A 12,448-nucleotide genomic window follows, 5' to 3' on the forward strand; every position below is an offset into this window, starting at 1 on the left:
CTCTGGACAAGATGGATCAATAAACACAATGACTGTAGCAATGGGCGCAAGTGTGTCAGAGGTGGTGAGGATTCAGAAGATAGAACGGGGTTCAGACCTGTTGGTCATAGGGTCCCTATGAATGACATTCAACTCAAGGCACCTAACAACCACAAGAACAAAAGAATTGTTAAGGAGGGAATGCTGTTAGGGATGAATGAAAGATAACAAGGAACTAAGAAAGAAGACAGACTGTGGTGGGCTGCAGTAAGGGAACATAGATGTCAAGAGAAAGAGCCAAAGGTCAAAATCTAGGTTACCTGGTTATTGTGAGAGCAAGAGGCAAGGAATATAGTGACCCTGGAGGAAGAGCAGGAAGGAAGGCAGACCAGAGCTAGTAGAGGTAGTGAGGGATAGGACCCTCCTCCCTACCCTGTTCCCATAACCTCATTCATTTCCTCAGTGCTCCTTCCCAATCCCTCTCAGCCTGTTCTACTCCTTCAGTTCTGACCCCATTTCCTTAGGATCTCATTCCCTGAGGAGCCAAGCCTGACATTTCAGACAGAGACAGAGTAAAGGAGGTAGGTCGGAAAGAGACACTCTGTGTCTGCGTCATCTTATTTTCGATTTTATTCTTTTGGACCTGGGAGGCCAAAGACGCAAGCATTGCGACATTTGCCAGGAAGTTCAGAGCTAGTCCCCCAGGTACCAAGAAATATCAAGATTCTCTCTTCTCTGCTGAGCAATTGCTATGGGCTGTGATACTGACAGAAGGGGGAAAAAATTTAAAAAAAAAAGGTGATTCAGAACTCCCACTCATGTAGCTCATTGTGGTACAAACAGGTATCATGGTGCCCTGGGAAGCTTCTCTTGGTTATGACAACCCCAGTTTTCTCTCTTTTTCATAATTTTATTTTTGTTCCTTACACAAAATAAATATACACAGTAGAAAACAACACCAATGCAATAGTTTCTCCACCTACAGTTCAGTGACACTGATTATATTCTTCGTGTTGTGCAGCCATTTTTCACCCTCCTTTTCTGAGTTACTCCTCCCTTGCTAACAAACTTACAGCCCATCTAATCTTTTGAGTTGCCGTTGTTGGTTTGACCCCATATACATAGATCTTAACAGAGCATGGTGCCCAAGGCAGATAGTCTTTCCTAGTTAAACTAAACTATTGCTTTTTATTAAAAAAAAAAAAAAGACTTCAGGGAATATTTTTTCTTTTTTATTTAAGGTTCATATATTATCTCAGGGCATCACCTCCAGCCTCACTGGTTCCAGAAAATATGGAGTCCATAAAAATTTGAAATTCTATTCTGCATTTCCCCATTTTTGATCAGAATTTTTCTTTCCCAGCTTTCTTTTGAGTCATTAGCCAACAAGATAAGCCCTGTCTCCTGAGCCTCTGATCTGCCAAAATTCCCCACAGCCTCCTTATGTCCTTAGTATTTCCTCAGACTCCTACAGTGTTTAAGAGCTAAACATTACAGGAAGAAGCCATACCTTTGACTCTTACAGAAAAATACATCCCTTTTCCTGAGACTTCATTTAGTCTTTGATTGACTAAGATCAAGTGGTTGAGTATTTGCTATTAAGTGTCCGTAAGGCAAATTTCCTACTGATTAAAAAGAATTTCTTGATATACTTTGTGCATAAAGCCTTCCATCTCTGATGTTTCCTAGTCCAGGCCTCATATCTGAAGATGTTTCATGGATGTTAGACAGTCAGAACCAGGTCATGTCTCTCAATCTGAATAACATCTACCACAGTGCACAGTGCCTTCTGCATATGGGGTCGAAGGTCTGCTAGGCTGTGAACTCCGGAGCAGAGAACATGTCTCTGAACATTGTTGTTACGTAGCTCAGTGTCTGGCATATAGTGATCATTTCGGTACATTTGTAATCAATGAATTATTTAGTGACAATGTTGTAGATGACAATGGGAACAGTGATAGAGGTTTGATTGCAACCCAAGAAGATGTTTTGCAGCAGATGGCACCTCCCCCTAGCAGCATACAACCTCTCCCAAAACTTCTTTCATTGGAGGTAAGAGACAGAGGTTGATCTTCAGATGAGGTTCTATGAGGTTCTTATCCTCCCATCATGTCTATGCCAGAGAAGCTATCGGTGATAGCGAAGGAGGAAGAAGAGACAGCTGGTTGGACTTGATACCTGGTAGGGATAGGACCAATTTCTCCCTTAGATGCCTGCCTTCTCACTTTCTCAACAAGGACCAACTTTGGTGTCTTTTGCCAGCAACTATTTATCAGAAAAGACCATGACTCTCTGGACTAAGAAGATCAATTTCTTCAACTGTACCACCTTTACTAGTTTTTACTCCCCTATCCAAGTCCTCAACTTTGGCACTTTGTCTTTGGAATAGAAGGCTTAAACTCCATATCCTTTGGGTAAGTTACATTACTCCTCTCCTCATAGGAAGAATACATCTGGACCATATTAATTTTACCTGTAGAATGACTCCGTGAGATAAGTAGAACAGGAGTGATTCTGACACAGAGAGATGAAGCTACTCGCCCAGCGTTTAAAGATCCTTCCTCTAATATATACCATGCGACTTAATTAATATAATTCGCTCATCTTCTCTTAGGACTGTCTAAGACTTTGCATACCATTGCTGTGGAATCAATTCCACCTCACAGCAACCCAAGTGTTAATATATGAATACATATGGATATGTGTGGGTTGTTGTTTTTTAAATCATTTCATCATTTTTGCTCACCCCTAGCTGCAGCAATGGATCAAGTGTATCAGAGATGATAAGGATGACAGAAGATATGGGTTTCGATCTGTTGTTCATAAGGTCATTATGAGTTGTACTTGATTTGATGACGCGTAACAACATTTGCCTTTAATAATATTGTCTTCTTCATGGAAAAAGGAGTTCAGCATTTTCTTAGAATATATTTCAAATGTCATATTTTGCATTAAATTCTTCAAATATACAATACTGCACTCTTTGCAAAGGACACCTTTCTTCAGTAGATTCCATTGCCTCGGTTTGTTCTGGGTATGTAGGCTGATTGTAATATTCAGCTAAGTATTTGAATTTCCACTTTGTGTATTATCCGCTTTCAATATTTAATCCCAGAATGACCTCTCCTTGCCTCACAGCACGCTGCTCGCAGATTACCTTCTTTTCTCTGATTAGTATGTCTTTAGAGAATACCTTCGTTTTAACATCAAACTGGGCAAAATCCAGAAATAGAACAATAAATCTTAGCAAGATGAAAAATAGAGTTCATAACCACCTATAAATCTGGAGGGAATTATCCAATTATTTGAATGGTCCCTTAACACACACAATCCAGACCTGATTGTCTTTGCTTTTTCCATATAAAGACAAAATATTTGATAAATACTAAGCTTAAGGATGTCTAATAGCGCCTAAATATCGTTTCCCTCAGCGCCTTCCTATATTCTTACAACTGCATGCTTTCCATGTCATTTTAACTTAACAGGTCAGAGAGCACTGAACTGGGAAGACCAGGATTTGCTAATGGAGTCACTGTACAAACTTGGCCACTTTTTTCAATCACTTTGTTTCTTCTACTCTGCTGAGTTAGAGACTTGGAATTTGGAATATAAAATTGAAGGGAAATTCACTGTGCCTTTTCAGAATCCCAATTTAATTTGCAGGCTAGCAGGTATTTTTTTCATGTTGGCCCAACATCAAATAGGTACTTGGAAACGTAGAGAAAGACAAACGTTTGTGTCACATGAGTATAGGAGCCCTTAAATGCACGAATATTATGCAAATAAAATGCAAATTTTGCATGACTTTGTAGACTCAGTTTAGTGGTTGCACGCAGCACTGAAATCGTACGAATATTCGGAGTTGATGTCTTTAGGTTAAAATATTGTAATGTTTTCTGAAGTTAATGCTTTCTCTGTGCTGAAAGTTTGACATACCCCCTATAATGATTCCAGTGCCCGATTCCTACTCCTGGCCCCGCCCCCTACTCAGCCTAATGTCACGTGGCATTATTTGCATACTACCTGGGGCAGGGTGTGACGCTCCCCTTTTCGGTGTCTTTTCATTGGAGGCTCTGGAGAACCAGCCCTCTTTCCATCCGACCAATCAATGGGCCCTCGGACATCGGAAAGACGGCAGGAGGCGTGGGCAAGGGTGGAGTCTTGGATTGGATCGCTAGTCCGGTGGACCAATAATCCTTGGTAAAGGGAAAATCAAGCAGTGGGTTGGTCAGAAGGGAGCTCTGTGCCTCTGTAGGCCAATGGGAGCTCTGGGCTGAGGTGGCTGGTGTCCGCCCCATAGGGCAGATAAGCAGCGGCAGCCGGGGACGGGGGGCTGTGTGTGGCTCGCTGTGGGGCCGAGGCAGGCAGGCTGTCGGGCGGGCGATGGCGGGGGCCGCAGCAGGCGGCAGAGGCGGAGGTACCTGGGGGCCAGGGCGCGGAGGGGCCGGGGGGCTCCGGCGGGGCTGCTCTCCTCCAGCCTCCACCGGCTCCCCCCGGGCTGGGCTGCAGCCGCTCAGGGCCACGGTCCCCTTCCAGCTGCAACAGCCGCACCAGCGCCGGGACGGGGGTGGCCGCGCAGGTGAGCTGGGCCTGGAACGGGTGCTGAGGGAGGAGCCATTGGGGGAGGGGGGCGCGTGGTGCAGGGGGAGGGCTACGGGAGAAGTGTGAAGGGGAAATGGATGGGGGCGTAGAAGAAAAGGGGCGCAGAGTTTGCGGCAGTGAAGTTAGAGGAGCCCTGAACTGTGGGGTGCACCATGGGACACTAAGGGCCGGGAGGTGAGGTGAGGGACCTGGCTGATGGGAGTCGGCTCTTGGGGGCGTAACCGAAAAGTGGGCAAAGTGTTTGTGGGGGTGAGTAGAAGATGCAGAGAGTGGGAGCTGTGTGTGAGGGGGCGGGGAGTGGCTTGTGACGGGGGTGCCCTGCGGGGAGGGCTAGCCCTGGGAACAAGGTGCGGGTGGGCGCTGGACGCCTGCACGGGGGAGGGGGAGGGGCATGGAGGAGCGCCCCGTGGAGCCATGTGTTAGTTCTCCAACTTGAGTTTGGCCCCCGCATCCCTCATTATGGCACCGGAGTTTCTTTCCCCACCACTTCACGTGTGCTCCCTTTTATGCCATCTCCTGGAGCTTATTTCATCCGTTGGAATAAGTTAGTTTAACGGCTTTTCCTGTCTACAAACGCTCTGCTCCCGATTCCACACACTCCTCCCTGTGTGGCCCAGAAGTTGTATGTGCCCAGTTCGTTGACCTGCTTAATATGGCTGTCTCATTCCAGCCATCTCGTGTGTATTGGGGGGGGGCGCCTGGGCGGCTCATTGCCTCCCCCCAACTCCCACCCCTGCCCCTGTTTGTCCCCTTTTCCAGCTTTCTTCCTCCAACCAAAGCTGTTTTGGGTTTTACCAGCCAACGTGGCAGTGGGGTGAGGGCTACAATCAGTGCACTGTGGCCATTACCCCCCACTTTCTGAACAGCTCCACAACCGTGTCTTAAGCAGCTTGATGTGGTGGGTGTGGGGAAGCAAGGGAGGAGCAAGTTTAACCTTGTTGTAACACTCCAAGTTGTTAGGAAAGGGAAAAGAAACCTACTTGCATGTGGAGGTTGGCAGTAAGTTGAAAGTGAGGCTTGCATTTGATTCACACCAGATGTGAAAAGATCACTGCACACTTGCAAAGCCTCCGCTTCTGTACCACATGTACAAAAGTCACGGTCCCTGCCATCTAACGGCTAATGGCATTCTCCTACCCAGAGTCTCTGGAGATTTTTGTGACTACTAAGCACATCCCACTCTCGAAACTAGAGCTGCTGTGGTGCCTTGCGAGGTAGGAATGGGACTTAGAGGGTCGTGGAGGGGGAAAGTCCCCAAGTGAGTCCCTCTGGACCTCACTACAGATGTTAGCATCACATCTTGGAACGCAGAAACTTGGTCGAATCTGGTAGCAAGATGGTGACCAAGTAGTAAAAATATGTGTAGAATCCGGCAGTGTAGAACAAGACAATGCCCAAACTCATGCCGATCATGAACTGTAAAGCAAACCACAAGACTACAAACCTGTTGGTTTTGTTTGGGCTTCCTCTGAGCCCAGGGAAGTTTAGGAGGACAGCACTCACCAGACCACTTAGTCGCTTTTAGTAGAAATTCACTGAAAATGTGCATATGTGGTTGCCAGATATCTATTAAGAATCCTAATTTAAGAGCCATTAGTTCTGTTCACTCGCTGGCGTGTCAGGTATGAATTGACTCCGTCTCTATGGTACATAACTTCATGGAACTATGGTAATGTGGAAGGGTAAATAAACACTGATGGCTGCTGTGGAAAAGGAAAGAATGCAGTAGATAAGGGTGCTTCAGCTCTTCACATGGTCTGCTCCTTTCACAGGGCCCAGTAATACTGGTAAAAACATGGGAAGCTAGATTGATGCTTAACTTGACAGGTGATTTAGGGCAAGGTGGGTGGTCTAACTTATGGATTGGATTCATTGATTGCTTCTCTACTTATTACTGTCCCAGAGGCATTAAAAATGGTACTTTGCTGCTGGTTAGTGGGATTATGTATGGCTTTTCAGTGAAGCAGGAAAGAAGAAAGGTCAGAGAAGGCAAGAGGCTGAGCCTGTGCACTTTTTTATGGCTTTTGTGGCTGTCCATTAGGGATATCCATACCCATTCTTTGGCCTTGAAAAGTGGCAGGAGTGTTTTGTAGAATATAGGTATAGGAGGGGTGGGTATAGGAAACCTATACCTGCCTTTCCAGGTTTCAGATTCAGAGTTCTGTCATTTTACTAACTCTTGGCCTTGAGAATGTTCCTTCTGTGCGTCAGTTTCCCCTTCTGTAATGGCATAGTCCATACAAAGTTGTGCTGCTAACCCCAAGGCAGTGCCTCTCTGGCAGTTTGAATCTACCACCAGCTCCAAGGGAGAAAGATGTCTCTTCCCATGCACTTTACAACCTCCGAAAACCTGCTGGCGGGTCCACTATGAGTCAGTTCTGACTCCATGGCAATAAGAAGAATAAAATGAGTTGTTAGACGTCAAGTGCTTCGAACAGTGTCCGGCACATTGAAGGTGCTATAAAAGTATTTGCTGCGGCTTATATTGTTGTTATTATTCCCTCCCCCTAGCCAAGATGAGAGCACTGTTGGCCAGAGCCCATTGCCTTTTCAGGCTTCAAAGAGCAAACCCAGATTGGTTTGAAACCAGTACTGCAGGTTTCAGAATTTCAGGGCCTCCTCTTGCACTTTTATTCCCTCATCTTTTAAAATGAGCTTTCTAAACTGGGCTCTGAAACCCAACTGTTTAAAAAGGCATGTGAGCTGGGACTGACTGGGTTTCAGGAACAATTCAGTGTCATCACTGTTTCTGTTTCCCATCTCAAAATGATGTAACACTCAGGGTTGGGCAGTTATCTTCCCACCACACACCCTGTTGTGTTCTTGACAAGATATATTAGACCTTGTGAAAAGGGTTATGGCGAGAAGAGCCAGGTTTACCTTCGGTGGCCATTTAGCCATAAGGGATGTCTTCATAGAGTGACGAATGGCTTCATTTTTATGAGCCTGGGTTTGGGACGAAGACAATGTGAAAAATGAAGGTCAACTTTTAAGAAAGCAGAGAGTCGTTAGTGGGCAGTAGAAACCCAGGATAAATGGCTTACTACATTCCTCTCTTAAATTCCCTCCTGTATTTTATGTCAGTTGGAGGCTACTAACGTTTCTGTACTTCCAGGACTAATGATAGAAAAAGGGTCTAGGAGGAAGTTATTCTAAGTTTATATCTTTAATATGTGTTGTTGTTGTTACTGTATGACATCAAATCGATTGACCCACAACAGTCCCACGTCACAAAGTAGAACTGCTCCATAAGATCATCCAGGTTATAGCCTTTGTTGTTCAGAATATACACAGCAAGACACACCAACTCAACACTTTCTCCATGTGCCATTTAATGACATTGTTTATTCCTTCAGCTTTATAACCATCATCCCCCTCTTTTCTGAGTTGTGCCTCTCCCATTAACATGAATTTGCTCCCTCCTAAGTTTCCTTTCTATTGAGTTGTTATGTCTTCTGATTCCATACAGATAGTTCTTTAAAAAGCAGAATGCTAAAGGCAGAGACATATTTTTACTAGTAAAGCTGAACTGTTGTTTGGCTTTAAGAAGCCTCCAGGGGATATTTTTGGTTTAAGGTTTAAAGATTATTTTAGTGCAGTATTTTCATCCAGGCTGCAAGAGCTCATCTAGTCTTCAAGGCTCAATGAAGTTTGAAACCCGTAAGAATTTGAAATTGTGTTCTGCCTTTCCCCCTTGTTAAGATTTCTTCTATAGAATCTTTGGTGAAGACATTTCATAACGATGGCCTGGCATCATCCAGTTCTTCTGGTCCCATAGCAAAGGAGACTGTTGTTCATGGAAACAACTACCTACACATTCAAGCCCTCTTTCTATTCCTTATTTTCCTTGTAGCTCTGGGTAAATAAAGACCACTTGCAAGGTTTTAAGACATCTGGCACTAAGTTGACAAACTAGGAGCTAGAACAGAATCACTAAATATGTTATTAAGTCAATTAACTGGGATATTCCATGAAATCATGATCCAAGCAAACCCAACTCTGAGGTTTTGGTTGTACATAAATCTAGGTTGTAATCTTTATGGGAGCATCTCTCTAGGTCTTGAAGGTTCAAACCATCAGTCTTTTGCTTAGTAACCAAGCGCTTAACTGTGGTACAATCAAGGCTTCTTTTCCTAGAATATGGCCCTCATCCAGTCCCATTTTGCAAATTCTTTCCCCAGTGGACTAGTTCCTTTCGTATCATATCTGTCCACTAATGCGTTCTTAAGCCAGGAAGGAGTTTGCAATTAAGGCCTACAGGACAAATGTCACTCTCTGCCTGGTTTTGTAAAAAATGTGTGTATTGAAAACACAGCTCTATGCCTTCATCTGGGTATTATCTGTGGCTGTTTTCATGCTAAAAAGGTAGATGAGTAGCTATAATAGAAGCACTATGGCCCACAAAGCCTAAAATAGTGACTCTGACATTTTACTGAAAAAAGCTCGCCAAGACTTGGCTTAAGCAATTTACCTGTTCGTAATTCCTTTAAAAGATCAGTTTCAGAGATATGTCATATATATTCACCCTCATAAAACCTGCAGAGATCAAGAAAATGAAATAGCCTGTATACTCATTCAAATTTTAGAGGTCAGAAAGGTCACCCCATCTAGTCAATTCTCAATCTTTGTAGAAGGTCAGCATGTGCAAATCCAGGCTCTCCCCGCCCCCACCTCCACCATAGTCAGATGACACGTTTCCAGTGAATATATATCAAAGTTGGGTAAATTTGCTCTTCTATTTTATCTCTAGTTTTGGATTTTCTTTGTTATCTTTCCTTATTTTATTTTTCAGAACAGATCATTGAGCACTGACAGTAGCTATGCCCTAAAATGCTGACTAACCCAAAGGGACATAGGAAGGGTAGTTTATATTAAAAGTTGATTAGGTTCCTCAGAATTCCATTTGAGTGAATATAAGGCAGTGTTCTTATTACTAGTGTTATTGGTAATTAATTATTAAGCTCCTTGCCTTGCAATGCTTTGAAAACCCAGTTGCTGGAGGATGGGTGTTTAAATTCATATGAATCATATAAAGGCAGTTACTTATTAGAAACCTTGAGAGAAAGGTCCCCACTAAACCATTATCTTTGTGGTCCCTGGTGCCAGAAACAGCCCAAGATTAGAATAAAGACTGACCTTTCTAGGCCAAAGAGACTACTTTGCTATAATGTGGCTTGGGGGTGCAGTTAAAATCCTTTAAAAGCTACAATTGTCTCTCAGAACCTGTGATTGAGGCAGCTTTTGTTTGGGAAGCATTAAAAACAAGGCACTTCCCATCCTGACACTGTGAACTGTTGCTTTTGACATTGGGTACATGGTTGAAAAATGTGGAAGTATCTGACTCCTCAATGTTGCATCACTAGTGATGACACCCGAGGAATTGAAGGCCTCATTGCCTAACTACTTTTATCTCTTTGATACCCAAAGGAAGTGGGACTGTGTGTTCTTTAGTATTTTAGGTGACGAAGGATTGCATTGTATGAGGATTTTTTCCCCCCTGGCATAACAAAGAGATTGGATATTTTAAACCAGTTGTGGACAGTAAAGGAAGAGGTCAGTGAACAGCAATAGTGGTGTGATGGTAAGGAAACTCTGTTCTCTTTGGTTCCAAATGGAGCTCTCTAGATTTGAGGCAGGATTGTTAAAACTTTACCAGTAAGCATGGTAGCTTGAATATTGCTGAGGGTGGTTGGTGTTTTAGATAACATTTCTCTGCATTTTCTGCTAGTTTATATTGAATGGTGTCATGATCACCAAAGCCATGTATAATCCTTCATTTTAGTGGAACAGCTGGAAACCAAAATGACCTCCTCCATTTGAAATCTCATATAGAGCCTCTCTGCCAACGGATTCAGACAAGGCACGGTGGGACATGTTCTGGGGCAGGTCTGATTCCTCTTGACACTATCACATTTGTCAAATAATGTCAAGTGTTTGGCTCAACTTATGTGTACTCACTTACTACACCAGCAACTTGGAGCCCTTTTAAGGGGCTAGAAGGGAAAGCCTTGTGTTTCCTTCCTCATTCATAGTGAAGGTGGGTGCTGGGTGCTCACCAGCAAGTCCATTTAGTGAGAATGGGCAATCTCTTTGTGGGTTAAAAAGTTCTGGTCCCCTCTGAGCTGTTTATTACCCGCCCCCATCTTAGAGGGAGCAGAGGAATTGAAGCGGGAGTGGAAGAGGGGGAAACCGTGTGCATTTCCCACCTCTGTTTGAGTTGAATCTTCACAGATGGCTCCAGGATTTGATTTGCACAGTTATGAATTAACCCAGAATTAGCCAAATTATTCACCTCTCTGGAGTTCTTGAGTGGCCCTAATAGTCAGTGAAACTCAGCTGCCAGTAAAATGTTGAAAGTTAGCACTCATCTAGAGGCACCTCAGAAGAAAACCCTGTTGATGTACTAACCCAGAAAATCACCTGTGGAGCACAGTTCTTCTCTGACATGTGTGGGCCCCCATGATTTGGAATCCCTTCCACGACAACTTGATAGTCAAGTGGTGGGTCAAAACCAAATGCTGACCCCAGAGACAGAAAAGTTTTGAGTTGGATTTGGAGTTTATAAAATGACCTGTGCTCCAGTTCTTCTCCACTGATGTGGAGCTTGTGAAGCAGCTGTTGTTCCCGGGAACAGCTGTCTGGTGGGAGGTTCTCTACAGCTGGCTGCCAACTCTAAGGCCTCCAGCTCCAGGTCCCCACAGAACCTCCTAGTTTTCAAAACCATCCTGGCGCTTTGTTTTCTGCTCCACGTTTTTCTTCAAGGTCTCTACAAAGCTGAATGTCCAACTTTAGAAGTATTTAAATATTTATCCTCAGGCCCAAATAAGCCTCAATTGACTTTTGCTGTGTGGGAGCAGCACAGCCAGTCAAGGATAGCTTTAACGAACTTGAAAGAATGCTACCAAGTATTTCATAATAGGAAAACTTAACTCCAGCCCCTGGGGAACCTGGAACTGAAGTCCAGGCCGTGTACAGACACTTACCCTGCCTTGCTCAGGCACACAGGTTTAGAGTTTGCTCACGAGCCCCAGACAGCTGACACCGGGGGTGGGTGGAATGCCTTTGGCCCAGCCCTGCCTGCAGTTAGCAGCTCATGCTTCCAATTCCCTAGTAAAATGGGTGGAGGAGAGAGATGCAGAGATCTCCTCCGAGGGCCTTGGTTGATCTAAAGCAGCAAGCCTGTCCTCCGGGGTTGCGTAGTCAAGTCTGGCTGCATGTTCCTTAGAGAGTGGACAGAAAGGGCTTGGTGCGAGATGCCTGTTCTCTGACCCTGAACAGTCCTGCAAACAGTGTGAGTGGCTCTTCCAGAAAAACCATACCTGTATCGTCTTATTTAAATGAAGATTTGTCGCCAAGCACTGAGAATGCCACCTCCTTAAGTGGTGCAACTCAAACCCAAACTCACAACTGTCGAGTTGATTCCAACTCCTAGCAACCCTGTAAAAGAACTGCCCCAGAGGGTTTGCACAGTGGTAAATTTATGGAGGGAAGCTGCTGTGTCATTTGCCAGCGAAGCAGCTAATGGATTCCAGCCACCACTGTTTTGTTAGAAGCCAAGGGCTTTAGCAACTGACCCACTAACATGCCTTAAGTGGCGTGCCCACGGCCATCAAGTCCCTTCAGACCCAGAATGACTCTCCACCAAGTTTCCAAGCTTGGAAACTCTTTCTTAATAGGAGACTACCCTTCTTTCTCCCTCAGAACAGCTTGTGAGTTTGAACTGCCAACCTTTTGGTTAGAAACACAACAACTACACACTCTTTGTGGGAGTAAATATGTAGCATTAAATGATACAACTAATAAAGGTAAAAGGAACTCTGGTGGCCTAGTGGTAAGAAGCTGTACTGCAATCTCAAATGTTCGTAGT

At 44.4% G+C, this 12,448-nt stretch overlaps 1 protein-coding gene across 1 annotated transcript in view; it reads left to right on the forward strand.

Moving 5' to 3' along the window:
* Positions 1-4,294: 4,294 nt before the first annotated feature.
* The window catches only part of FAM117A (family with sequence similarity 117, member A), a 60,378-nt gene continuing 52,224 nt past the window's right edge, over positions 4,295-12,448 (forward strand). Inside the window, exon 1 of the mRNA XM_006889313.1 lies at positions 4,295-4,558. Within this exon, the coding sequence (XP_006889375.1) occupies positions 4,363-4,558 (196 nt within the window). The 5' untranslated portion in view covers positions 4,295-4,362. The remainder of the gene's footprint in view (positions 4,559-12,448) is intronic.

Source organism: Elephantulus edwardii, unplaced genomic scaffold, assembly GCF_000299155.1.
Source record: "Elephantulus edwardii isolate Elephantulus edwardi_28Jun2011 unplaced genomic scaffold, EleEdw1.0 scaffold00077, whole genome shotgun sequence".
In the NCBI taxonomy this organism is placed as follows: Eukaryota; Metazoa; Chordata; class Mammalia; order Macroscelidea; family Macroscelididae; genus Elephantulus; species Elephantulus edwardii.